We start from the raw sequence: 27897 nt of genomic DNA on the forward strand, positions 1-27897 counted from the left end.
TGAGGACAGGTCAGTCTGTATCCAAAGAAATACAGGTAAACATGACCTATTTCTATTTTAGTTCTATTTCTAATTGTTGTGGTTGTTATATTTGCGATTGATAGTTCAAATTATCTATGTTAAGAAGTCTTGTTCTTCTTAGGATGACAGCCCTATGTCACATTTACCAGAGACTGCAGAAGAGGGGACTTCATCAGAAGTACAGGTAAATAAAAAATGACACTAGACTACATGTAAATCAGATTTTTTTTTAAATTACGTCATATATATTTGTTTACATTGTGTTACATAAATTGTCCCTAAATTTGTAGAGATATGAACCGAATTAAAGATGAGATGCTTAATTCAGTAAATAGAATTGTTGAAGAGTTTAAAAATAAGAATATCAACATTTCATTTGGTACACATTTTGATTATGATCACTCGTATTTTGATTCTTTCCCATTTGTTATAGAATACCAACCATGCCACTCCAGGTTCCTCAAATGGCCATGTCATGGATACCAGTTGGCTGAACATCCTTGCATTTTGCCTGAAGCACAATGTAACAGGGGCTTTAATGGAGGACCTACTGAAGCTATTAAGGTTATGTAGTGGGGATGCTGCAAGCATCCCACGTAGCAAGTACATGCTAGAGAAGGCTTTTAAAGATTTTGTAGACAAATCAGAATACCATTATTACTGTGGTGTTTGCAGCTCTTACATTGGCCTTTCAGTGTCTAAGGACAGTGAATTAAAATGTCAGATTTGCTCATCAACACAAACTGTGGAACAAAGTTTAGAGTTTGGTCATTTTTTTTATTTGTATACCTTTGAAGGATCAGATTAAAGCTCTTTTGGAGAATGAACCTATTACAAATATTTATAATGACCAAAACGGAAATGGAATAACGGATATTTCTGATGGGAAGTTGTACAAATATCTGAAGTCAGTTAGCGATTCTTTCTTTTCCCTCTCATTCAATTGTGATGGAGTGCCTGTGTTCCAGTCATCTAAATTCAGCATCTGGCCCCTACTTTGCTCGGTTAATGAAGTCCCCCCAGAGGAAAGAGATAAAAATGTCATACTATGTGCCTTGTGGTTTGGCTCATCTAAACCACTGATGACTAGCTTCCTCAAACCTTTTGTGGAAGAATGTAAAATTCTTGGACAAACAGGACTTCAGTGGCAGGATCCAGTAGATCACTCAATCAAAAACACAAAGGTCTATGCATTATGTGCTGTATGCGATGCTGTTGCGCGACCTTTACTGCAAAATTTCAAACAATTTAATGGGGAGTACGGATGTGGGCACTGTCTTCATCCAGGTGTTCAAGTGAGAAAAGGCAATGGGACTGTGCGAGTGTATCCTTGTTTGGGGGAGTTGCCAGAACTTAGAGATCACAACACAACTGTACAAATAGGTGAGATTGCCAAACATAATGAACAGAGCATTTTGGGCATAAAAGGGTCATCTCCAATTGCGGACTTGCCCAGTTTTGACCTGATCAATGGCATGGTTCCTGATTACATGCATTGTGTGTTGCTGGGGGTTTGCCGGCAAATAGCCAGTTTATGGTTTGATTCCAAAAACTGCAGTCAGCCATGGTATATTGGTTTGAATACTGCAAGAGTGGATGGGAATCTTTTAGCAATAAAGCCTCCAAGCGTTTTTTCTCGAACCCCACGGTCTATTGTTGAGCGAAGATTCTGGAAAGCTCACGAATGGCAGAACTGGCTTTTATATTACAGTTTGCCAGTCCTGAAGGGGATACTTCCAAACAAGTATCTTTGCCACTGGGCCTTACTTGTGGAAGGTGTGAGCATTTTGCTAGGTTCAGACATTCGCCAAAAGGATATTGACCATGCTCATGATGCTCTTGAGCTGTTTGTGAAATCAGTTCAGTCTTTGTACGGCAAAGATCAGATGACCTACAATGTGCATTCACTTCTGCATTTAACCAAGAGTGTTGAAAATTTGGGTCCTCTCTGGGCCCAGTCTGCTTTCATGTTTGAGAACTACAATGGCTACTTGCTCAAGCAAGTAAAAAGCAGTAATGCAGTGCCTCAACAGCTTTGCAAAAGGGTAGCATGGTCTCGTGCATTGCCACGCATAGCTAAGGCCTGCTTATCTGATGATGTTTCACCTGAAATGAAATCATTCTACACAGACATGACCTCCAGTAAACATCATGTAAGGAACTATGCTAGATATGACAGGGTGACTGCACTTGGAGTGCCAAAGATTAGGCCATTGTCTGAAAATGATACAAATGCATTGCATGCATTGCTAGATGTCCCAGTGACCACTACTGGCAGGTATTATAACAGAATAGTTGTCAATGGAGAAGTCATTCACAGCCAAACATACACAAAGACAAAGAAAAGGAACAACTCTGTTGTGATACTGAAAGATGGCAGTATTTTCAAGGTGACATACTTTCTCTGTGTCAGTGATGACCAACATCACCTATACGCAGTTGGCCAATTTGGAAATTGTACAGTGCAAAAGCTGGTTCGAGGATGCACTGTCAAAATATCATTGACCTTTATGAAGACTGTTCATTTTCCCACAGGATTTGCAAGAGCAGTTGACAGCAACGACATTGTGAGACCATGCATTTACATTAATTGTGAACAGTCTGGGCCTGTTGTCTGTGAACAAATCAAAACACATTATTGTAAATAAACAAAGTGGAGTCAAACGTGTTTCTAGAACATTGACCTAAAATGTTAAAAATTGAGGGGTTAAAAAGTGGCTTGAATAAATTTGACAGAAAGATATGCATTAGAATAAGAATCACTTTGAGACTTTGGAAAGTTTTATGTTTGTAGGTAATTGTATATGTATATACTAAACTTAGCACTGTGATAAAGAAATTGTCACAAATAAAAAATTAAATCTGGTGATGTTGGATTTGGAAGGAAAACTATTGATATGTGAAATATGTAACTTTATTCTTATGGAATACACTCGAATAAATAATTTTGTAATTAAAATGTGTGCTTGTGTGTATTTTTAATGTTGTGTTTCATTTAAAGTTGAAAATCAGTATGAGTACAGTATAACTGTAATAGTCTTGTAGTCAAGGAAGTTTGCTGCCGTAATATGGATGCAGCAGGCGCAGTAATATCACGCAGCACCTGAAATTAGTTCTGAGCTAAATTAGCATTCTTTCACTATGTTTTCTTAAAAATATATAAGACTTTAGACATATGTAGGACATATATGATTGAAAATACATAAATATTATGCATTTTGTATATGCGGTTTTTGCAGCATATATGCCCCTTATAATATTCGGTTGGAACATATAAGAATCACTGGTGTTTTTAACTAAACTTTTCCATATGGGTATGTTAAGACAATGTCTTAAGAACTCGTTTGACCAGCTAGCAGATAACTAAGGGGTAATCAGTCTTGTATTTTGGATCCAACTTAGACCAATCTAAGTTTTTATGTAACCAAATTTTAAAAATATTGACCAGTCTTAAAGAAAAAAATGAATGACTAACTTTTAAGTCTGTCTAAACCTTTTATGCAACTGGCCCCTGTTGTAGCGTGTAAGACCTCTGTTTTAGCGGTTTAAGACCTGTTATAACGTTTAAGACCTGTGTCTTAGCGGTTTAAGAACTGACCAGTCTTAAAGAAAGAAATTAGATGACTAACTTTTAAGTCTGTCTAAACCTTTTATGCAACTGGCCCCTGATGTAGCGTTTAAGACCTCTGTTTTAACGGTTTAAGACCTGTCTAGGTTTTAGCTTTTTGCTTATTCGTAGTTCCGTTGACCGGTTTTAATAAATGAAAGTGCACCCAAATACAGCAGACAACTGGTTCACTGACGAGTAAAAATAAATAGGTTTGTTAACATGTTTTGATTGTTTAAAGAAATGGTGCACGTGACAAATTCATGCAGAGTTCTTCTTTTATACTAAATATGCCTTACTCAACATTATCCTAAACATAGTATGAGAAAAGAACTTTGTTACTAAAGATGTAAGGTTTTGTCATTTTCGATATTACACGTTATCCATTACTGTGAATAGATTAAAGGGATATACACATACATTCATTGTCTCACAAAATCTTGTATTACTGTAATTTCGGGTGTGCTGTTGATGAAAAGATCCTCCAAAGCAGCTGTATGTGCTAACCATATAATACTGAGTGTCATTATTTTACCTTTTTTATTTAAATTATATAATTATTATTTCATATTAATACATTTATTTTATCATTACATTTATCTATACTAAATATTATAAATTGCTTAGAAGCCTAATAATTCAAATAAAGTTTTCTCCACAATGACCCCCAGAAATCACAACACAAGAGTGGGAAATGTGAAAGGTTTTATTAGTGTATTATACTTACAAGTAACTTCTACACCAATATCCCAACCCAACACAAACACATGATCTTACAAATAAAAACATCTTTAAAAAAAACTAAACAATAAAATCTGAAAAGATGACGACCAGGTGTTTAAATAAAGGTTAATGGGTCTATCAGACTAAACATATTCAAAAGTATTTTCAATGGGAATAGCAGACTTGTATCCAATACTACAATGAATCTGTGCCTGAATACATTAAGTAAACTTTTTTCTCTCTCACAAGACATTTACAGCACAATAAACTCATGCTGTTGCTGGATCAGCTCAATATGTATTCAGTCATTCATATCAACTGGGCTCCTCTGATCACCGATCAGTATTTTTTGTAATCTAGATAAAGCTTCTTCAAGTGTGAACATTAAACAACAAGAACTGTTTCTGACTCCTCCATGGTTGTCCAACACAACACTGAGATTAAACAATATCTCAAGATATACATGGAAATGTTTTATATTGTGTGATCAGGTGAGAGCACTAAAGGTTCCTCCTTTTCAAACAGAAGTCTCTCTCTCTCCTTCTTGATCAATTAATCAAAACACCCTGTCGAATTCTGATTGGCTGGTGGTGGCAGGGTTTCTGTTCTGATTGGCTGGCTGCTGGGGCATGTGACCTCTCCTGCGCGGCGGCGCCAGGTACTCAAACATGGAGGTGTTGTGGGTGGAGAGCATGTTTTTGAGGTCAGAGGGCATGGGGTCGGACCAGAAGAAGTCGTGGTTGAGAGCGTCATCGCTGTCTATTCTCTGAGCCGGATCCAGAACCAGCAGTTTGTCGATGAGGTCCAGAGCGTACGGGTCTTTCACATAAGCCTTCAGTCTGTCCTTCACCTTACGCTTCTGACCTTTAGGAAGCTCCATCTTCTGATACAGCTCATACTTCTTATCCACACCAGGCCAAACCTGAGAAAACACACAATACAGGTGTATAAATAAACTAAAAAGACTTAAGTATGAAAAATGGATTCGTATGGAAGATTCACATTTATGATTTATGTTCTAATTTTTGGCTAAATATGTGCTAATAAATATTTAGTAAAAGTTTAACTTTTATATTTGTGTTTTTTTTATATTGATTTTGTGAAGCATGCAAATAATTACATAAAAAAATTAACAGATTCAAGTTTCATATTTATGGATTTGTACACATTTGTTAAATACATGCTAATGAATATTGCAAGTTCAACTTTCATATTTGTATTTTTGTATTTGTGAAGCATGCAAATAAATAAACATGAATTCAAGTTTAATATTTATGATTTTTGTAAACATTTTGTTTTAAATTTCTGCTAATAAATATTTAGTATAATATTTGTTTTTTGTATTCATTTTGTGAAGCACGCAAAAAAATACGTTATAAAAAAGTAACATGAATTCAAGTTTTGTATTTGATTTCTGCACTCATTTTAGATAAATATATGCTAGTTAATATTTAGCATTAATTAAGATTCGTATTTATGCCTTTAATACTGATTTTGTGAAACATGCTAATAAAAAAAGATTTAAATTAAGTGGATTCAAGTTTCATATTTATGCTGTTTGACCAATTTTTTTGTTAAAAACAGGCTAATAAATATTTAACATCAATTAAATTTTCATATTTATGCTTTTTGCAAACAAAAAAAAAAAACTAGCAAAATCAGATCAGAACAATTGGACATTTCAGACACATTTTAACATGCTAATATTAGATCTACACAGTAATCTTTCTCAGTTGAATATCTGTGATCTGAGCACCCAAAGTAGATGTAAAAACCATAAGTAAACATGTCTAAAGTGTGGTTCTGTGTGTGTTACCTCAGGAGTTATAGAGCCACACAGCTGACTAATGAGGGTGAGTTGATGTTGTTCCGTGTTGCCCTGCATGATGGGGCTTCTGGTCCACATCTCAGCCATGATACACCCTCCACCCCACAGATCTATAGGAGGCCCATAGTCTCTCTCCCCTAAAGCCACAAATACACACAGTGAAAACACAATAATTATATATAACAACATATGTTTTTAATGGGGTTTCACTTACCCAGCAGTAATTCAGGCGGTCGGTACCACAGTGTGACAACACGGTTCGTGTAGCGGTTCCCCTGACTGTTCTTAGCCAAACTAAACGCTCTGGCCAAACCAAAATCAGCCAGCTTTAGAACGCCATCTCTGGTGATCAGAACATTGGCTGCTTTCATGTCTCTGTGGAGAATCTGACACAAGCACAAAATACTCAGGCTAAGCCTGTTCCATGGTCACATTTTACATTAGATAATCTGTAAATGCTACCATGCAAACTGTAAGCAAGCACATTGTCTCTTACCTTGTTTCTGTGTATGTAGTAAAGTCCGTTCAGCAGCATCTGCATTACCTTCTTAATCTCAGCCAGAGTGAATTTAACATTAGCGTTGCTCAAGAGTCCAGCGAGGTCATGCTCACAGAAATCAAACACCAGATAGATGCTGCCCTTATAACGGTTAAACTGGGTGGCTGGAAAGAAAGAGATTAGAAAAATAAACTTATAATAAACCAAATTCCTCCAGTCAAACGCAAGGCATCATGTAATTTAATGTACTGTCTATTGTTTGATAAAGGGTGAGTAACAGGAACTCTAATCCTAGTTATAGGAGTCCAGCACCTTTTGGCTAATGATTTTGCATGATTACTAGGGCCATTCTCACCAAAGATGATAACTATAATGCTTACTATGTTTATAAAGCTCAACGATAGAACAGGAATTTGTAGATTAGCACATTAAAGGAGTAGTTTACTTCCAGAACTGAAATGTACAGATGTATTCACCATCTTGTCATCCAAGACGTTCATGTCTTTCTTCAGTCGTAAAGAAATTATGAGGTAAACATTTCAGGATTTCTCCCCATATAATGGACTTCTATGGTGCCCATGAGTTTGAACTTCCAAAATGGAGTTTAAATACAACTTCAAAAAGGCTCTAAACCAGGGGTTTTCAAACCTGTCCTGGAGCCTCCCCTGCCCTGCACATTTTGTATGTCTCCCTTATTAGGCACACCCAATTCAGGTCTTGCAGTCTCTACTAATGAGCTGATGATTTGAATCAGGTGTATTAGATGAGAGAGACAAGCAAAATGTGCAGGGCAGGGGAGGGTCCAGGACAGGTTTGAAAACCCCTGCTCTAAACAATCTCAGCCGATGAAGAAGGGTGAAATGTCTAGTGAAATGATCTGATATTTTCTAAAAATGTTTTTACAATTTATATACTTCTTAAACTCAAATGCTTGTCTTTTCTAGCTAAATCGCTGTCGCCCTACATCGCTGTTTCACCTTTTTTTTGTAAAGGGCATTTGGCCTTTTTTGCATATTCACTTTGTAAACACTGGGTCAGTACTTCTGCAGCGAGGTAGGATGATTTTAAAGTTGGAGGAGAAAATGAGATGGGAGTTTTTCGACATACCCTAACTGTCATGCACCAGAGTGCACAGAGTTCACGCAGAGCTAGACAAGATCAGTGCTTGAGGTTAAAAAGTAGATAAAATGTTGTTGTTGTTTTGTTTTTTTTTAAATAAAATTTTTTTTCCACTAGATAAGACCCTTCTTCTTCAACTGGGATCATTTAGAGCCCTTTGAAGCTGCATTTAAACTGCATTTTGGAAGATCAAACTCAGGGGCACCATAGAAGTCCACTATATGGAGAGAAATCCTGAAATGTTTTTTCTCAAAAAACAATTTCTTTACAACTGAAGAAAGAAAGACAAACATCTTGGATGACTAGGGGCTGAGTGCATTATCTGCAAATTTTGTTCTAGAAGTGAACTACTCCTTTAATGACAGCAGATACGATAGAAAGACCTATTAAACAGATTCTGTAGATTTTCACCTTTAGTCCTGCAGATCTCAATGAGGTTTACTACATTTTCATGTTTGAGCAGCTGTAAGATCTTGATTTCCCTCAGGGCTGTGATGGGAAACTGAGGAGAAGAGCACAAACACACTTAAGTGTGTGAAGTCTGCATTTATAAACAGCACAACTTGATTTCAATGTAGGATGTAGAGTTATGTTCTCACCCCTTCTTTCTCATTCTCCATGAGTACTTTTTTTAAAGCCACCTTTTTCCCCGTCTGTCTGTGTTTGGCCTTGAACACCTCCCTACAGGAAGAATGCACATCAGAAAATCACTCAACTGCATGAACAATCCAACTAGCAAACACTTTGAAAGGATATATAATATTAACTGAAAGGATTACTCCACTTCCAAAATAAAAATTTCCTGGTAATTTACTCACCCCTTGCATTCAAGATGTTCATTTATTTCTTTCTTCAGTCGCAAAGAAATTAGTTTTTTTGCTCAACTTATTGAAGGTTAAATTTGCAGTTTCAGTGCAGCTTCAAAAGGCTCTAAACGATCCCAGCTGAGGAATAATGGTCTTATCTAGTGAAATGAGCAGTTCATTTCTAAAACAAATGTACAATTTATCTACTTTTTAACCTCAAGCACTCATCTTGTCTAGCGCTGCGTGAACTCTGTGCACTCTGGTGCATGACAGTTAGGGTATGTCGAAAAACGCCCATCTCATTTTCTCCTTCAACTTTAAAACCATCCTACATTGCTGCAGAAGTACTGACCCAGTATTTACAAAGTGAACCCGCAAAGAAGGTCGAAAGCCCTTTACTAAAAAAAAGGTAAAACAGCGATGAAAGACTATTTTGAAGTTGGAAGAGAAAATGAGATAGGAGTTTTATGACATACTCTAACTCTCTTGAACCAGAGTTTGGATGTGCATTACAGTGGTAGACAAGAATTTGTGAAAAAGAGGTATACATTTTTTTGTTTGTTTTGCTAGATAATACCCTTCTTCCTCAGCTGGGATCGTGTAAAACCCATTGAAGCTGCATTTTTCACCTTTAATCCATTGAGCCCCATTGAAGTCCACTATATGGAGAAAAATTCTGGAATGTTTTCCTCAAAAAAACTAATTTCTTTGCGACTGAAGAAAGACATGAATATCTTGGATGACTTTGGGTGAGTAAATTATCAGGAAATTTGTATTCTGGAAGTGGAGTAATTGTTTAACCTCAGGCCACTTAAGATGTAGATGAGTTGGAGATGAAGAAATGCAGCATTGCATCACTTGCTTACCACTGGATCTGCAGTGAATGGGTGCCATCAGAATGAGAGTCCAAACAGCTGATAAAAACATTACAATAATTCACACCACTCCAGTCCATCAAATAACATCTTGTGAAGTGAAAAGCTGGATGTGTTTTAACTTCAAACCATCACGTCTCACCAAAATACCAGTCCATAATGCATAACAAAACTTCCTCCAGTGGAAAAAGTCATCATCTGTTGTCCTCTCACATCAAAATCCACCACAAATTTATTTAGAACTGTTTTTCTTATAAACAGTGCTTACATTTTTGCATATGTCTCTTCTGATTCAAATAAGACAACTTCATCACTGGAGAAAAAAATGACTATAATGGATAGAGGGCAACAGGAACAGTTTGAAATTAAAAACATGATGATGGATTTGTTTCTTACAAACCCGCAGCTTTTGCGCTTCACATAACATTAAATGATGGACTGGAGTGGTGTGGATTATTGTGATGTTTTTAATCAGCTGTTTGGACTCTGATTCTGACGGCACCCATTCACTACAGAGGATCCGTTGGTGAGCAAGTGATGTAATGCTACATTACTCAAAAACAGATGAAGAAACAACCTCATCTATTTCTTAGATGACCTGAGGGTGAGTAAATTGTCATCACATTTGCATTACCTACAGACATTATATCAGCCATCAGCCAAACATTAGATTTAAGGTGTATTTTCTCACACAAACATCAAATACTCACCCGAAGGTGCCCTGGCCGATCTTCGCCAGCTTCTCATATTTGGAGAACTCATCACAGAAGGGAAACTCGACCCCATCATAGTATTTAGACATGATGGCGGTCTCTCTGTCCGGCCTAAACACACACAACACACATATTTATTTTTAATCACGATGAAGAGCTCTGTTTACCTTCTGACATCCTGGCATTGAGCTAACTACAAATACAAAACTCGTAGAGACGCATCTGGGCAAATATATGTTTTAAATAAGACAATATTTAGCCTTTCATAAGGCTGTTTTGGTTATGTGAGTGATTTCGTGTTCTTCATTCGGCCCCCACAAAGACAAAAACCAAACCCACACACACAAATATCAGCTTCACGCCGTCGTTTAAAACACTAACTACATTTAAACTGTATGGATATGTGCTTGACATGTTAAAGATGAGCAAAATCTAGTTTTTAATACTTTAAATGACTGATAAGAGATAGTATATTATTAAAATATTCGTACTTATCCCCGCCGCCGGAGCTTCCGGTTTTGTCGCGCTGCATCCTTGCTGTTCCTCTGCGGTTCGCACGACGGATTCAACCACGTCATGAAAAACTCTACCGCCGCCTGCGGTCCGGAAGATCACTACATAAAGCTACATAAAGCTAAAGCTAGCTTTTTTAACTTACTTATGTAATGTAAATGTATTTATTTATGGTAAATCGAAACATATTGTGATAAAAACGTATTTTATTCAGCAAAACCTTACCTTTACTTTTATATCTCGTTAGCGTAAAAACTGGACACATATGCTATTCAGCAAAAATAAATAAATAAACAATGTGACCCTTGACCACAAAACCGTTCTTAAGTAGCATGTGTATATTTGTAGCAATAGCCAAAAATACATTGTATGAGTCAAAATTAAATTTTCTTTTACGCCACAAATCATATATCTGATATTAAGTAAAGATAATGTTCCACGAAGATATTTGTAAATTTCCTACCATAAACATATCAAAACTTAATTTTTGATTAGTAATTGCTAAGAACTTCATTTGGACAACTTTAAAGGCAGTTTTCTCAATATTCAGTTTTTTTTTTTTTTTGCATCTTCAGATTTTCAAAGTTGTATCTCAGCAGTGGAAAGCTTATTTATTCATGTATAAATCTCAATTTCAGAAAATTTACTCTTATGACTCTTATGGTTTTGTGGTCCAGGGTCATGTACAGTGCCTTGCAATAGTATTCATACCCCTTCATTTTTTCACATTTTGTTTTGTTGCAGCATTATGTTAAACTGCTTTAAATTACTTTTTTTCCACATCAATCTCATACACCGTAATGACAAAGCACAAAACAGGTTTGTAACAACTTTGCAAATTTATTAAAAAATAAACTGAAAAGATCCCGTTGCATAAGTATTCATACCCTTTTCTGGGACACTCGAAATTTAGCTCAGGAGCATTCATATTGCTTCTAGATGTTACTACACTTCGAGTGGAGTTAAACTGTGGCAAATTCATTTGAATGAGTGTGATTTAGAAAGGCACACACCTCTCAGAAAAGGTCTAACAGCTGAAAATGCATATCAGAGCAAAAACCAAGTCCTGAGGTCCAGATAACTGCCTGTAGAGCTCAGTGACAGACTTGCGTTAAGGCAATGATTCTAGAGAAGACTTCAGAAAAAAATCTGCTGCATTGAAGGTTCACAGAAGCATTATCCATAATGGAAGACGACTGGAACAACTAGGACTCTAGAAAATGTCTGCGAGCCCCCATCCAAGCTGACAGAGCTTGAGAGGTGAAAAGGTGAGGCAAAGAATGGCAGATAATTGCCAAATGCAGATGTGCAAAGCTTGTCACATCATACCCAAAAAGACTTGAGGCTGTAAAGGTGCTTCAACTATGTACTGAGTTAAAGGTATGAATACTTATGCAATGTATTTATTTCAGTTTTATTTTTAATACATTTGTAAAATCTGCAAATCTGGTTTTTGCTTTGTCATTATTATGGTGTATGGAGTGTAAATTGATGTGGGGAAAAAATTATTTAAAGCAGTTTAACATAATGCTGCAACAAAACAAAATGTGAAAAAATGAAGGGGTATGAATACTTTTGCAAGGCGCTGTATATGTAATAGGAATTACAGACACAAACATTTTTGTTTGGATTTTTTTTATTCATTTTCCATCTGGTATGTACAGTACATAAAGATTTTCTAATAGCACCCTATGGCACTTTAAGACAAGAGTGGCATAATAATATTGATCAAAACGAATATTTAGACACATTATTGTTATAATAATGACCCAATCTGTCATATATAACAAAATTATTGCAAAACCAAGTTTCCATATTCAAAAATCCAGGTTGCATTTGAAAATAGTAGCTTGTATCTAGACAAACTCTCCTGTCTACTACAGTACATAAAATGCTACAAAAAATGAATTACATTAATATTTGAAACCAAAAAATTCACCATTTTATACACCTCCAGTTTTCTGATGTATATACACACAAGCAATAAATTTAAGACATTTTTATTCACTATGAACGGCAGAGTTGACATGCTTTGAACATTGTTTTGTATCAACTTATGGTTAGAAATGACACATTAATATTACATTAGAGAACAGTGTTTTATATATGGCACAGCTATTACAGTGCATTAAAAAAAACACAAATACTGATGAGCAGGCAGCCTGACTTTCTATTTCATGAATGCAAAGCTAGAGTTTAAAAACATCAGTTGTAGTGTACAATAAAGAAGCTTACACACAAAAAAAAAAATTAACTAAATGCACTTTAAGTACTTCAAATTAAAGTATCCCAATAAAGTAAAGTAAACATAAACAGCTCAAGTAGATTCAGATTTATGTGCCTTTTACATAAACTGATGAAGTGGTCCAATTTTTCTTCAAGATGTAGAATGCATGGATGCTAGAGTAAATCATTTCAACCATGATTTGCAGTGAATTTAATATTGAACTGTTAAATTAGCTGATAATGTACTCACCATCAGGCCATCCAAAGATGCAAACAAGTTTGTTTCTTCATTAGAAAAGATTTGGAGAAATGTAGCATAGCAATGAATCCTCTGGAGTGAATGGGTGCCGTCAGAATGAGAGTCCAAACAGCTGATAAAAGCATCACAATAATTCACAAGTAATCCACACCACTCCAGTCCATCAATAAACATTTTGTGAAGAGAACTAATAATGGTTTGTAAGAAAAAAATCCATCAAGACATTTTAGCTTCAAACCTAAAATCGAGTCTATAATATTGCTTTCTAAAGTGAAAAAGTCGTTTTGTCTGATTCAGGAGTGAAATAAGCTCAGATCAAGCTACATTTATTAGCCAAAACAGTCTAAAACAATTCTAAACAAATATATGAGTGGATTTTGATGTGAGAGGAACACAAATGATGGACTATTTCACTAAATGAAGCGTTATTATATTATGGCCTCGTATTTTGGCCAAAAGCAACAGTTTCCAGTTAAAAACATCTTTATGATAAAGTTATTTTTTGCAAACATGCAGCTTTTGGCTTTTTAAGATGTTAAATGATGGACTGGAGTGGTGTGGATTACTTGTGGATTGTTGTAATGTTTTTATCAGCTGTTTGGACTCATTCTGACGGCACCCATTCGCTGCTGGTGAGCAAGTGATGAAATGCTACATTTTTCCAAATCTCATCCTAATCTTGAATCACCTCAGAGAGAGTAAACCCTCAGCAAATTTTCATTTGTGGTTGAGCTACTCCTATAAGTACTGGGACTGAAGGTTCAGGCACTAGGTGGCGCACTTCCTGTGTTTGGCTGGATGTCTGTCACTGCAGACACATGTCTGTTATGAGTTTAAAGCAGAGTCCAAGTGTTTTAAAGCCCCTCCCACCAGGTGTAAACTACCTGTGATGAGGACATGTATGTTTACAGCTTCTCGTAATGGAGCGGCTTTCGCGCTTATGCTCGGTTTAACAGGTATGATGCATTTATTTGGGTCCGAGAGAACCGAGTCTCGTCCTTGACTGATCCACTGCAGGGCGCTGAGGATGCAGGGGAACACCAGCGTGTCGCTGTGCCGCTCTGCAACCAATGGCAAACCGCCTCCGATCAGAAGCTCCGCCCCTGGTTTCTCCTCCTGGCCATTCAGAACGCGCCAGCTCTGCTGGTTGTCCAGGCATCGTGTGAGCATGTTCTCCACAGAAACATTAAAGTTCTGTTGGTCTGAAGGACAGAGTATGTTAGGGAAATATCACAGCATTTTGTACATTTGCAAAGAAGACCTACTTTGTAATGCAGAAATCTAACCCAAATAAAATGTGCTTTAATCTTCATGTAAAACTATCATGAATTTCACAAAAACAGCGGGTAATTCAAATAGTCTGTTAACATTTTAGTAGTGAAAAACTGTTTAAAAAGAAAATGCTTACAAATATTAAATATACACTACCAGTCAAAAGTTTTTGAACAGTAAGATTTTTAATGTTTAAGATGAGCATTTATTTGATCCAAAGTACAGCAAAAACAGTAAAATTCTGGTTTTTTTTTACCATTTAAAATCGCTGTTTTCTATTTGAATATATTTTAACATGTAATTTATTCCTGTGATTTTAAAGCTACAGTTTCAGCATCATTACTCCAGTCTTCAGTGTCACATGATCTCTCAGAAATCATTCTAATATTGCATTTGCAAAGCTTTTGTAACATTATACACCATACTATTCAAAAGCTTGGAAAAGAACTTATAAATATTAATACTTTTATTTAGCAAGGATGCTTTAAATTCTTCAAAAGTGATGATAAAGACATTTGTAATGTTACAAAAGATTTATATTTCAGATAAATGCTGTTCTTCTGATCTTTCTATTCATCAAAGAAACCTGAAAAAAAAATTCTAAAAACCTGAAATAAATTCTAAAATTTCAACATAAGAATAAATTTTTTTGAGCAGCAAATCAGCATATTATAATAATTTCTGAAGGATCATGTGACTGGAGTAATGATGCTAAAAATTCAGCTTTGAAATCACAGGAATAAATTAAAATTTAAAATATATTCAAATAGAAAACAGTTATTATAAATAGTAAAAATATTTACAATTTTACTGTTTTTGCTGTACTTTGGATTAAATGCAGGCTTGGTGAGCAAAAAACATAAAAAAAAATCTTACTGTGCAAAAACTTTTGACTGGTCAGTATGTTTCAGTACTGAATACAATTTTTTATTTATAATAATGTAATTCAATATAATAATTAAACGTAAATTACGTTTAATAAATTGTATCTAAATAAAATCTATTTATTTTATATTATATTAAAGGATATCTTAAAAAACAAAATTATTGTTGGTGACTATTATCAATAGTTAAGCCTTCAATCTTCATGCAAAAAATGTTGTAGTAGTTAGTCAGCACTTTTAAGACTTATGTTAAATCAGTTTTTAACAGAGAATCTGGTCCTGAACCGCTCAAAACATCTATCATCACCTCTCTTTGAGTGACTAGACCTCAAATCATCTTCTGCGTCTGGATCTCTTACACAGGACGGTGGCTGGATGCGTCTCTTACCTGCATTACAGGTCGCTATGGCCTCCGTGATGTTCGGACAGAACACGGCAAAGTCAAAATGACACGGCTAAAATAGAGAGAAAGCATTAGCATAAAAAACACGCAAACGAAAGTATCATAATTAAAAAGAATGAATAACTTACTACGAGCAGCTTGAGCATAGCAGCACAGTCTCTTTCTCCTGTAGCGTTGAATAAAAGGACCCTCACCACTGGACCACTACACAAAAAACAAACACCAACAAAAATTACTTCTGCTGGATTCAATGTATGCATTTGTTCAGTTCACAGCTTCCCTAGGAATTGAACCCATGACTTGGCGTTAAAGGGTTAGTTCACCCAAAAATAATAATTCTGTCATTAATTACTCACCCTTATGTCATTCCAAACCTGTAAGAACCATCTTCAAAACACAAATTAAGATATCTTTGATGAAATCCAAGAGCTTTCTGATCCTGCATAGACAGCAATGCAACTGAAACATTTTAGTAAGAACATTGTTAAAATAGTCTAAGTGACATAAGTGGTTTAACCGTAATGTTATGAAGCTATAAGAATACTTTGTGTGCGAAGAGAACAAAAATAACGACTTTATTCAACAATTTCTTCTCTATAGTGTTTTGATCCGAGCACATACCAAAGACTGACATGGAAGAGACAAAATTGTTGAATAAAGTCATTATTTTTCTTTACAGACAAAAATATTCTCATATATACTCTATATTAACATTACGTTAATATTATCTTTCTGAGCCTTGAACGTGTCAGCTGTTACTGTCTAAGCAGGATCAGAAAGGGTCGGATTTTATCAAATTTCTTAATTTGTGTTCCAATGATGAATGAAGGTATAACTGGTTTGGAATGACATGAGGGTGAATAATTAATGACAGAATTTTCATTTTGGAACTAAACTCCATGCACTACTGTCTGAGTAAAACAGGAAGGCCTTCCCACCCTGCCTTTCTCTCATGTTGTGGTGCGATATCATTAAACCAGCGGACACAGGCCTGCATGCTGCGTGTGGTATGAGCTCCATCCAGGAAATACGTCACAGGACCATGTTTCAGTGTCTGATTGCGCCCAGGCCACTCAGTCTCTGCGAGACCTGTGAGAAAAACATATAAACAGATTGAATAAATCATTTTGTAACAATAGTGATTAAATATTAGGACAAGTAACCAAAAGGTTGCAGGTTCAAATCTTATAAGAAGCAAAAAAAAGTAATAGTTTTACTTGTTGCTGCCTATGAAGGCTGTACTAAATCAGTTGCTAATGAGGTTCCACAAGCGTTAAGATGTTGCCTAAGAAGGCATCTACTATGTACAGTTGAGGTCAAAAGTTTACACACACCTTGCAGAATCTGCAAAATGGTAATTATTTTACCAAAATAAGAGGGATCATACAAAATACATGTTATTTTTTATGTAGTACTGACTTTCACATAAGATGTTTACAAAAAGTCCATAAGAGAAAATAATAGTTGAATTAAAAAAAAAATTACCCCGTTCAAAAATTTAAATACACTTGATTCTTAATACTATGTTGTTACCTGAATGATCCACAGCTGGGTTTTTTTTGTTTAGAGATAGTTGTTCATGAGTCTCTTGTTTGTCCTGAACAGTTAAACTGCCTGCTGTTCTTCAGAAAATTCTTTGGTTTTTCAGCTGTTATCTGTATTTGAACCCTTTCCAACAATGACTGTATGATTTTGAGATCCATCTTTTCACACTGAGTACAACTGAGGGACTCATATGCAACTATTACAGAAGGTTCAAACACTCACTGATACTCCAGAAGGAAAAACCATGCATTAAGAGCCAGGGGGAAAAAACCTTTGAACAGAATGAAGATTTTTCTTATTTTGCCTAAATATCATATTTTTTTCCATCAAGTACTGCCCTTCAGAAGCTACAGAGGATACTTACATATTTCCCAGAAGTTACATTTACCCAGATCTTCACATTCAAAAGTTTTCACCCCCAAGCTCTTAATGCATTTTTTTTCCTTCTGAAGAAACAGTGAGCATTTGACATCAGTCGAACCTTCTGTAATAGTTGCATATGAGTCCCTCTGTTGTCCTCAGTGCAAAAAGATGGATCTCAAACTTGTGATTCTGCAATGTGTATTCAAACTTTTGACCTCAACTGTATGTAGGCAGCAGACATCAAAGCAGTTTATCGGGTTTCAGAACTGAGCTTTTCGTTGGGCATTACAGTGTGTTTTTCCAGACCTTTGATCATTGCAGGACTAGGCTTGAAGGCTTGAGCTGGACTCACACCACTGAACTCCACTGGAGATGATGTTGCAGGATCTGAGGAACAAAGAGCTGGTTGAAAACAAACGGAGATCTGTGAGCTAACCCACAAACAGTCACAAACACACACCTGTTAGGAAGTGTCTCTGCAGCCAGGTGTGTGAGAGCTGTAGAGCCAGAGAAGCATTGCTGCGCTGATGTTGACCGGCTAGACCCAAACTGAACGAACTCTCGCTCTCATACTCCTCCAGATCAGGACACACCGATAAGGAACACTGAGAGGAAAACAGAGAACAATGTGAGCACATTAACTGCATTATGAATTGTGAATCTGCAATATGTCTGTATTTCTCACCCCAGTTTCTTCTGCTCGTTCTTGAAGCACCTTCATCGGCCCATCAGGCTGTTTGACTGTAAATGCAGGAACTCCTGGCTGCACAAAACACATTCACTGAAAATCCTCTCAACACACAAAGTTTTCTTTTTCACACAATAGCCACAAATATTCACCTTAAAAATGCCTCCTTTCTGCCAGGCTATTTTCTCAATGGTGTCTCCCAGTATGCTGGTGTGATCTATGCCCAAAGAGGAGATGCCACACACCCAGGGACGCCTAGGAAGAACATTAAATTAAATTCAACCTCGATTACCTTTAAAATGAGGCATATCAGCACCAAATGCAATCACAAAATAATACGTTTCAGCACAAAAGCATATCTGGCAAGCGATATTGAAAAAATAGCTTCAGTATTGTAGGTTGTAGGTTCAGTTTTGTAATACTTAGGTTATTATAAAATATTTTTGTGCTAAATTAAAGAATGATTATGGAAAACCATACAGAAGTTGATTTGCATTTATAATTCTCATTGGTAAGTGTTTTTGCAAAGTTGTGGTGAATTTCTAAAGACTGTTAAAGGAACAGATCTTCTCAAAATTAAAAATTGCTGAAAATACACTCACTCAATGGGCATTTAAGATATGGATGAGTTTTTCTTCATCAGATTTAAAGAAATGCAGCATTACATCACTTGCTCACCAATGGATCCACTACAGTGAATGGGTGCCGTCAGAATGAGAGTCCAAACAGCTGATAAAAAATTACAATAATCCACAAGTAATCCACTCCAGTCCATTAATTAACATGTAAAGTGATGATCTGCTTGTTTGTAAGAAACAAATCCATCAGTAAGATGTTTTTAACATCAAACTGTTGTTTTTGGCTAAAATACGAGTCCATTATTCATAACAACGCTTCTTCAAGTGAAAAAGTAAATTTTCTGTTGTCCTCTCACATCAAAATCCACTCAATAATAAGAATTTGTTTATAACGGTTTTGCCTTGTAAATGTGCTTGATCTGTGCATTTCTCTCACCTGATTCAGACGAGACAAAGTTAAAAATGCTTTAATGATGGATTTGTTTTTGTTTTTTACAAACATGCAGCTTTTCACTTTTTAAATTGTTAATTGACGGACTGGAGTTGTGTGGATTACTTGGATTATTGTGATGTTTTTATCATGTTTGGACTCTCATTCTGATGGCACCCATTCACTGCACAGGACCCATTTGGTAAGCAGGTGACAACAAACAAGCTCAACTACATCTTGGATAGTGAATAAATGTTCAGAAAATTTAAATTTTGGGGCTTTATAAAGATTTTGTGTGCAACTAAAGTGAAGCCATTATGGCTGTTATTGAGCATAAGAGCATATAAAATGCAAAGTAAGACTCTCAACCATTGATTGGTTTATGTTGTCAGCTATGTTTGTGACTAATAGGATGAACAAAATTCTTAAGAATGCCAATCAATGATTGGCTGATATGAAAGGAATGTGTCACGCTTGAATTATGAAAAGCCAGACGAATGGAGATTAAATGGAGGTCACACTAGAATAATGTGGCACAAAGAGAGTATTAGACACGCTACACTGAAGCAGACGGGAGGGAGACAGTAAAAACTGAATCTCAAGACTGAATAGTGCTGTAGTACCTGATAATATTGGTGCAGTCGTACGCTCCACCAATGCCAACCTCAATGACGGCCAAGTCAACCTGAACAGAGGCGGAGACGGAGACAATTTTGGTCAAGGTTTATAAATAAAGGACAAGCGTCAGTGATCTTTCAGACAAAAAGATTAAACTAAAACAATGTACATGACTACTAAATGCTTGATCTGTGATCACAAACATGAGTAGGCTTTGTTAAAGGCTCAACTGTTGTAATAAAATGATTAGTAATGTTACTCACCTTCTCCTGCAGAAAGACATGGAAGGCCAAGATGGTGAGAAAGCGGAAATAAGCAGGCATGCTGCCGCCATGAGCATCCTGAAAGGTTAAAACACAAATATTATGACAAAAATATATTTTGCACATTTTAATATCACTCATATGATGGTTGTGCACTGCTTGTTATGAAGGACACATGCATGCAAATGTTCAGAGAGACATTTTTGGTTCTGGTGTCTGAATAAACAGTACTGTTTCCTTCCTCACATGATTGACATGCTGTTGCGTTTATGCAATTACATGACCAGACGCCTCGCATTTACACTTAACACAATTAACATGGAACAGATGCAAATGTAATAGAGCAGCCAGCAGGAAACATGCACTTCTTTTACAGGAATTAAAGCTTTAGACCTTAAGAACCTGATCATTGTTTAAAGCTACCACTTCTTCTCAAGTTCACAAATGCATAAGTAAATCTTATACTTTTTTTCATTTTATTTTTCCCTGAAGGTTTCTTGCATTAAAAGCATTCATGAAACTATATACGCAATTATAAATATGCAAGTCAAACGTTTACATACACCTTGCAGAATCTGCAAAATGATAACTATTTTACCAAAATAAGAGGGATCATAAAAAATTCATGTTTCACATAAAAGACGTTTACATATAGTCCGCAAAAGAAAATAATAGATAAATATACTAAATTGACCCTGTTCAAATGTTTACATACACCTGATTTATGTTTAATGATCCACAGCTGTGTATTTATTTTGGTTTTGTTTAGTGATAGTTGTTCATGGAGTCCCTTGTTTGTCTTGAATAGTTAAAACCGCCCGCTGTTTTTCAGAAAAATCCTTCAGGTCGCACAAAATCGTAGGTTTTACAGCATTTGTGTATTTGAACCGTTTCCAACAATGACTGTAGGATTTTGAGATCCATCTTTTCACACTGAAGACAACTGAGAGACTCATATGCAACTATTACAGAAGGTTCAAACACTCACTGATGCTCCAGAAGCAAAAAGCTGCATTAAGAGCCAGGGGTGAAAACTTTTGAACAGAATGAAGATTTTTCCTAACGTGGCAAAATATTATTATTTTTTTTAGAACGGCTCTTCAGAATCTACAGAAGATACTAACATCAGGCTTCCCACACCTTGGTTAACTTCAAATTAAAGCACCTTTCGAAGACTTTCCAGATTCAGTTCCCTTCAAATTCAAGGACTTAATGTGGGGACACATTTCAAGTGAGAGCAAGGTTACATGCTGTTACCTTGGAAGATGCATTGTTGCAGTTTTCATGTGTCAAGCACAACTATGCAAATAAGCTTTTTTTTTTTTGCATTTATTTTTGGCCATATGACAGTGATCTGATATTTGTCGTATTTCTGTTTTGCATAATACTGAAAAATAATTTGTACATTCTATACTGTATTCTAAAATTATCTGATATTAAATTTTGCATGGATTTTATTAAAAAGAGTTCAGGCTCATGTAACCAGAAGTTTTAAGATATACGATCATGCTTTAACATTTTTCTTGCCTCATGGGTTTACATTATCTTAAGAAGCAAAGCAATTCAACATTACAATTAATAAAATATTTGGGCAACAGATTATCACAAATGTTTTATGTTTGGTGAAACATTAAGATACGGTCGTAGTAGTTTTGTGCACACATGAACATCATGGTAGCATACAACACACTTAATGTAATGCATAAACATGTGCAACTAACGTAAATCAAGCAAGCTAGTATGCATAGGCCATGAAATGTTAGTGAAATAACACAATAGCAGACCGGAGGGAATAATATGGAATTTGTTTCCAGGAAACTTATTGCACAAATAAATTAGCTCTTCCAAGGACCTGAATTTATGCATGTTCATTTACAAAAACCTTCCAGGGCCTTCAAAATTTTCACAAACTTTCAAAGATTTCAAGTCGAAATAAGTTAAATTTACCCTGATCTTTAAATTCTTAATGCATCATGTTTCCATCTGAAGCATCAGTGAGCGTTTGAACCTTCTGTAATAGTTGCATATGAGTCTCTCAGTTGTCCTCAGTGTGAAAAGATGAATCTCAAAATCATACAGTCATTGTTGGAAAGGGTTCAAATACACAAAAATGCTGAAAAAACAAAGAATTTGTAGGACCTAAAGGGTTTTTCTGAAGAACAGCAGGCAGTTTTAACAGTTCAACTAAATAAATAGCCTGGTATATAACCAACTTTTAAGTATTGAATGTTAGAGAATGCCTAAATTGTATACTTCCTTAAAAATACCATCCGGTTTACCTTTGTCTCCTCTAGTCGACAATACACCTGCCAGAAGTATTTGGTAAAGAGCTCTTTTCCTATTGGTTGCCCGTTGATTCTGATTCGCTCCCTCACTTGGACCAAATGAGGTGAACTACAAAGAGAATGCAGAAAACAAACAACACTCAAATCAACCTAAACAATAAAGATAACACAGAAAATGTAAGGACTTTACTATAATGTTTGTTTAAGCCTTAAAAGGTTTTGCTGTGAACAATGGTCAATGATTATGTAAATCATTAAGCTTGAGATAAAGTTCAACAAAACCTGGGACGGACTGATTACATCATTTACAAAGTTCAGAATGAACTCTGTATGTGAATGCATGAATAAACAGTGGAGTTACACAACACTTAGACTGATTTGAAAACCCTGCTGCTCCCACAACAAACAAAGAATGACTACAAACACATTTGATTGAATTATTTTGACTAATAATAATAATAATAATAATAATAATAATAATACCTGTAGAATCCAGTCCGCAAGCCATAGTTTCTCAAAATCTGTTCTGTAAAGGCACATGTTGAACCCTGGATAAAAAAAAATTACATAATAATTTAGAAATTCATTCACTTTTATAACTTGATTTAGCAACTGAGTGAATTGCATGGTGAACAGGCTTACCTTTCCTTTTGTTCCAGTTACGTGAATAATATTTAGACGATCAAGTTCTTCTACCTGAGGACAGACAGAACACATCAGTGCATATATTGTAACTAAAATGCGGATGTGAACATGTTTTAACAAGTCCAGATGTGGAGTTTAGTTGTTTTTGGATGCTGATGTGCACACACAGTTAAGAATATATTGACTATTTATAATAGCATTACATGTTTTACAGTTGAATGAAACAAAATTAAGTACTTTTAATTTGTTAAAAATCCTTTGTTTATGGTGTCAAATTGCAAAAAAAAAAGAAACTATTGTTAAAAAATCTTTTGTTTTGTCTCAAATTGCAAAAAAAGGAAGTAATGAAAGAAAAGTACTTTTAATTTCTTAAAAAATATTTTGTTTTGTGTCTGTCAAATTGCAAAAAAAAAAGTACTTTACGTTTGTTAAGAATTTTTTGTTTTGTGTCTGTCAAATTGCAAAAAAATAAATAATGAAACAAAATTAAGTACATTTCATTTGTTAAAAATGTTGTTGTGTCTCAAATTGCAAAAAAGCAAGTAATGAAACAAAATTAAGTATTTTTTAATTTGTTAAAAATCTTGCTTTTTTGCAATTTGACAGACACAAAACAAGTAATGAAACAAAATTATGTACTTTTGTTTAAAATATTTTGTTTTGTGTCTGTCAAATTGAAAAAAAAAAAACAACAAAGGCTAAAACAATGTAATTATAGAAATTAGATGCACAAAATTTGATGTACCTCAGTTTGTATGCATTTACAAAAACATTTAGTAATTTAAATAACAATTTGAAAGTTTCAACAAAGCAAAATGAGAAAGAACTAATTTGTTATCAGAATTAATTTTTGCTTTTGTGTCCGTCAAGTTGCAAATAAAAAGATGAAACAAAATATGTCCCTTTCTTTGGTAAATGATTTACTTATATCTGAAAATAGGCATTACCACATGCTTATTTAATGTACAAAAATATAAAAAGGCTAAAGCAATGCACTTTACAGAAATCTGAAGCATGCACATACTAAAATTAAGTACTTTTCATTTGTTAAAATTTGTTTTGTGTCTGTCAAATTGCAAAAAAGAAAACAATGAAACAAAACTAACTACTTTTTATTTGTTAAAAACTGTTTTGTGTCTGTCAAATTGCAACGAAATGTTACTATTTAATGACACTGACATTATAAATGACATCCAAAAAGTTTTACATTTAATTTAAACTGATTTAATTCACTAAAACTCTTTGAAAACATAAATGTGTGTGTGTGTGTGTGTGTGTGTGTGTGTGTGTGTGTGTGTGTGTGTGCGCGTGCGCGTGTTTTCCACTTACTAAGCTGTCAAACCAACCTTAAGGTAAGGGTTGAATAGCTATTGGCTGAGACTGATTTCACAGTGGCCATATCATAATGGCTGATTAATCAACATAATTAGTGGTCTATCATTTGTGTATTATAGTTACCATCATATAAAATCACCCATACTGTGATTTAATGATTTTGGTCATAGCGTCTATTCCAATCATGTGTGTTTCAGTGTTGTGAAGCCATGTCGATACCTTGAGTCCTGCCCGCTGGAGGAAGCCTCTCATGGCCTGCAGCTGGAGCTGAGGATGACCTCTCTCTCTCTTCACCTGCTCCAGAGCACTAGCATTCGTCTGGAGGGTGTTGAGGGTGCAAATCGCATCCTGGAAGACATTCATAACACTACAGCTGAGTCTCAAAGATTTCATGCCATCTCAAACACCAGCCCATGGAGCGAGACACCAGCTCTGAAGCTCACAGAACTCATGTTTACATCCAATCCAGATTTACAACTCGCAGTATAAGTGCTGAATGTAATTTTGAGCTGATATTCATCAGAGAATAGCCAGATGTCCATGTGAAGTTTTAGCTTTTACAAAGTGAGGCTTTGCTCTCGCTTTACAAAAAAAAAAAAAAAAACGAACTTCTGAACTCTTTCATAATATTTAGTCAATGTTTAGCCATGAATGTCTGGTTTATGTAGTACAATTCTATTACACCTGGTAAATGAAAACTAAAAATTGTATTGCTTAATGTTTTGGTTTGGTTGGTCAAAGTGATCTGATGAATCATATGAGTGACTGACAAAATACAATTGGGTGTATTGGCAATTACTTATTGACAAAACAGAACTTGCTTGACTAGTAAAGTAAGATAAGGCAAATCTAGTCCTGAGTCCTGACACCATAACATGTCTGGGGAAATATCAGAAGAATAACTTTAAGATATCTAAGTAGTTTAATAAATTTGAAAATTAAAATACTTCTATTATGCTATTAAAAATTACAAGTAGTTCTTATTTGTTAAAAATGTTTTGATTTGTGTCTGTCGAATTGCAAAAAGAAGAAACTATATTAAGTACTGTTCATTTGTTCAAAATTTATTGGTTTTTGTCTGTCAAATTGCAAAAAAAGAGGAAATAATTAAACAAAACTAAACACTTTTCATTTGCTAAAAATATCTTGTTGTGTCTATCGAATTGCAAAAAAGAAGAAATAATGAAATAAAATGTAGTACTTTTCATTTGTTAAAAATCTTTTGTGTCTTATCAAATTGCAAAAAAAAGAGGATATAATTAAACAACATTAAGTACTTCAAAATGATATATACAGCCAAGCCCGAAATTATTCATACTCCTGGCAAATTCTGAATTTGAGTTACTTTTATTCAACCAGCAAGTTTTTTTTGGGGCCGGAAATGACACAGGCTTCTCCCAAAAGATAATAAGCCGATGTACAAGAGGCATCACTGTGGAAAATTCTCAGCTTTTATTTACATCTGAACAAAAAGTGTCTTGTCCAAAATTATTCATACCCTTAGCAAACTGTCACAGTCTATGAGAAAATCCAAAGTTCTATACCGTTCCAAATAGTCCAAGCTGTTCTAAAGCATCCTAATTACCCTGATTCATCAGGAACAGCTGTTTTAATCAACTCAACAGGTGAAAAACAGAAGCTCTCTGATTTTTGGACAGTCATGGCTAAAACAAAGGAGCTCACTGAGGACCTGTGGCTGCGCATTGTGGCTGTTCACAAGTCAGGAAAGGGCTGTAAGACGATATCTAAATGTTTTGAAGTTCCAGTGGCTACAGTGCAAAGCATTATTAAAAAATACAAGACGTTCTGCACTGTGAAAAATCTCAGAGGATGTGGTCGGACTTCTATCTTATGGTCAGATGCAACAAAAATTGAACTGTTTGGCCCCAATGATGTAGCCTACATTTGGCGTAAAAAAAGAGAAGCCTTCAACCCTAAGAAAACCATCCCCACTGTCAAACATGGTGGTGGGAACCTAATGTTTTGGGGCGTTTTTCAGCCGATGGACCAGGGAACCTAATCTCAGTAAACAGCAAATCTGTACAAGTCAAATCTGATCTGGCCAAGTATTATTAGTCAGCTGTCTTATTTTTTTGAGCTGTCTTTATTATGAATCAGCTGTCACCAATAAACATAAACATAAGCCTGCTTTCTAGACTCATATATAATCGTCAGTTATGGCTGCCCGAGCACATGGCCTTTATGAAAGTATGCCAAATATATGGCAAGCTGTTTTCGCAGTTGAATAACTAGCATCTATTTCTGTCAATACTTTATAATTACCAGAAAATAATCCAATTATGACATTTTTACACAAATATACATTACAAACAAGTAATTTATTTGCAACAATACAAATAGCGACAACTATTCATTCATTAGTAACAACTTGCACTTGAATACTAGGAACTGCTTGTAACTACTTGAAAAGTGACTAAAAGCAAAATAAATAAGTAGTATCTCATAAATAAACGCTAATAACGTTTAAAAAGTTTGTTATGGATAAATGTTATTCAGCTTGCCATAAGACTGTTAACTGAATGTTAACAATGGAACGCATACGAACTAACATTACGCGGAAAATTTGCCGCTCTTTGACTTTAAACTCTAACGGCTGATGTAACAACTGTCACTTACGAATCAGCCACGTGCGCTGGATTTACAGCGTTATTTCAACCTAGCACACAAATAAACACTTCCAGCCCAAGTCCAAAACAAAAGTTCACAAATCCACCATTTATTGTTAATAATTTTCTATACATGGGCTACCATATGAAAGCAAAATGCGTTACCTGATAGTCCATTCTTCGCAAGCGCGGAGCAGCTTTGGTGCTGGAGAACCTCACTGACAGTTCGGCGATTTTGGTCCAGTGTCGGTTACGCGCGGACACTTCGGTACACGCGCGTAAACGCTCCAGCACGCGGAACAGGCGCAGCATGGTGACCCGGAGAGTGCAGGAAGCAGCACCAAATTTGGGGAGTTTTCCTGTCAATATGGAACTCTGGCGTCATGCCACGCCTCCTCCCTGCTCTCATACAGATCTCACTACTGTTTACTACTGCCACTGCGAGTGATCACAATTTGGTGCAATCGATTAAATACAGATTGTGATTCGATTTGTGTTTCGAGGAAAGCGGTTTACAAGTCGAAAGGCTGCAAAAAGCCGATAGTTGAGTCAGCATAACATTTCCAGCTCGCTGTCGATTCAGAGCACAACAGACTTCCTGTTCTAACCAGGCTGCGTGTTCATGAGCTCAGAGAAATTTGTCGCTCTGCACAGTTGCATGTTAAAAAACTGGATTTCTCTGGGTTGCCATGCAGTGCTGCTGAAACGCTTCTCACGTGTCAGCGGTCTTCAACAGCGTACTGCGCATGCGCCTCTCGCTTATAACGACGCA

General features: G+C 35.7%; 2 protein-coding genes across 2 annotated transcripts; both read right to left on the minus strand.

Annotated features, from left to right (window-relative positions):
* Positions 1 to 4316: 4316 nt before the first annotated feature.
* Positions 4317 to 10755, minus strand: cdk9 (cyclin-dependent kinase 9 (CDC2-related kinase)). The gene is made up of 8 exons (XM_073824642.1): positions 10683 to 10755; positions 10189 to 10302; positions 8397 to 8478; positions 8209 to 8299; positions 6676 to 6842; positions 6394 to 6565; positions 6168 to 6316; positions 4317 to 5273 (listed from the first exon to the last, which is right to left on the minus strand). Exons 1-8 carry the CDS (start codon positions 10721 to 10723, stop codon positions 4908 to 4910), a joined length of 1182 nt encoding a protein of 393 aa, XP_073680743.1. The 5' UTR covers positions 10724 to 10755; the 3' UTR covers positions 4317 to 4907.
* A 1574-nt stretch (positions 10756 to 12329) lies between these two features.
* fpgs (folylpolyglutamate synthase) lies at positions 12330 to 27835 on the minus strand. The gene is made up of 15 exons (XM_073824308.1): positions 27291 to 27835; positions 24718 to 24846; positions 23161 to 23214; positions 23002 to 23066; positions 22513 to 22627; positions 20234 to 20311; positions 19976 to 20037; positions 18497 to 18599; positions 18342 to 18419; positions 18117 to 18261; positions 17963 to 18043; positions 16687 to 16837; positions 15877 to 15952; positions 15734 to 15800; positions 12330 to 14391 (listed from the first exon to the last, which is right to left on the minus strand). Exons 1-15 carry the CDS (start codon positions 27435 to 27437, stop codon positions 14015 to 14017), a joined length of 1728 nt encoding a protein of 575 aa, XP_073680409.1. The 5' UTR covers positions 27438 to 27835; the 3' UTR covers positions 12330 to 14014.
* Positions 27836 to 27897: the final 62 nt, after the last annotated feature.

This window comes from Garra rufa, chromosome 19, assembly GCF_049309525.1.
Source record: "Garra rufa chromosome 19, GarRuf1.0, whole genome shotgun sequence".
Lineage (NCBI taxonomy): Eukaryota > Metazoa > Chordata > Actinopteri > Cypriniformes > Cyprinidae > Garra > Garra rufa.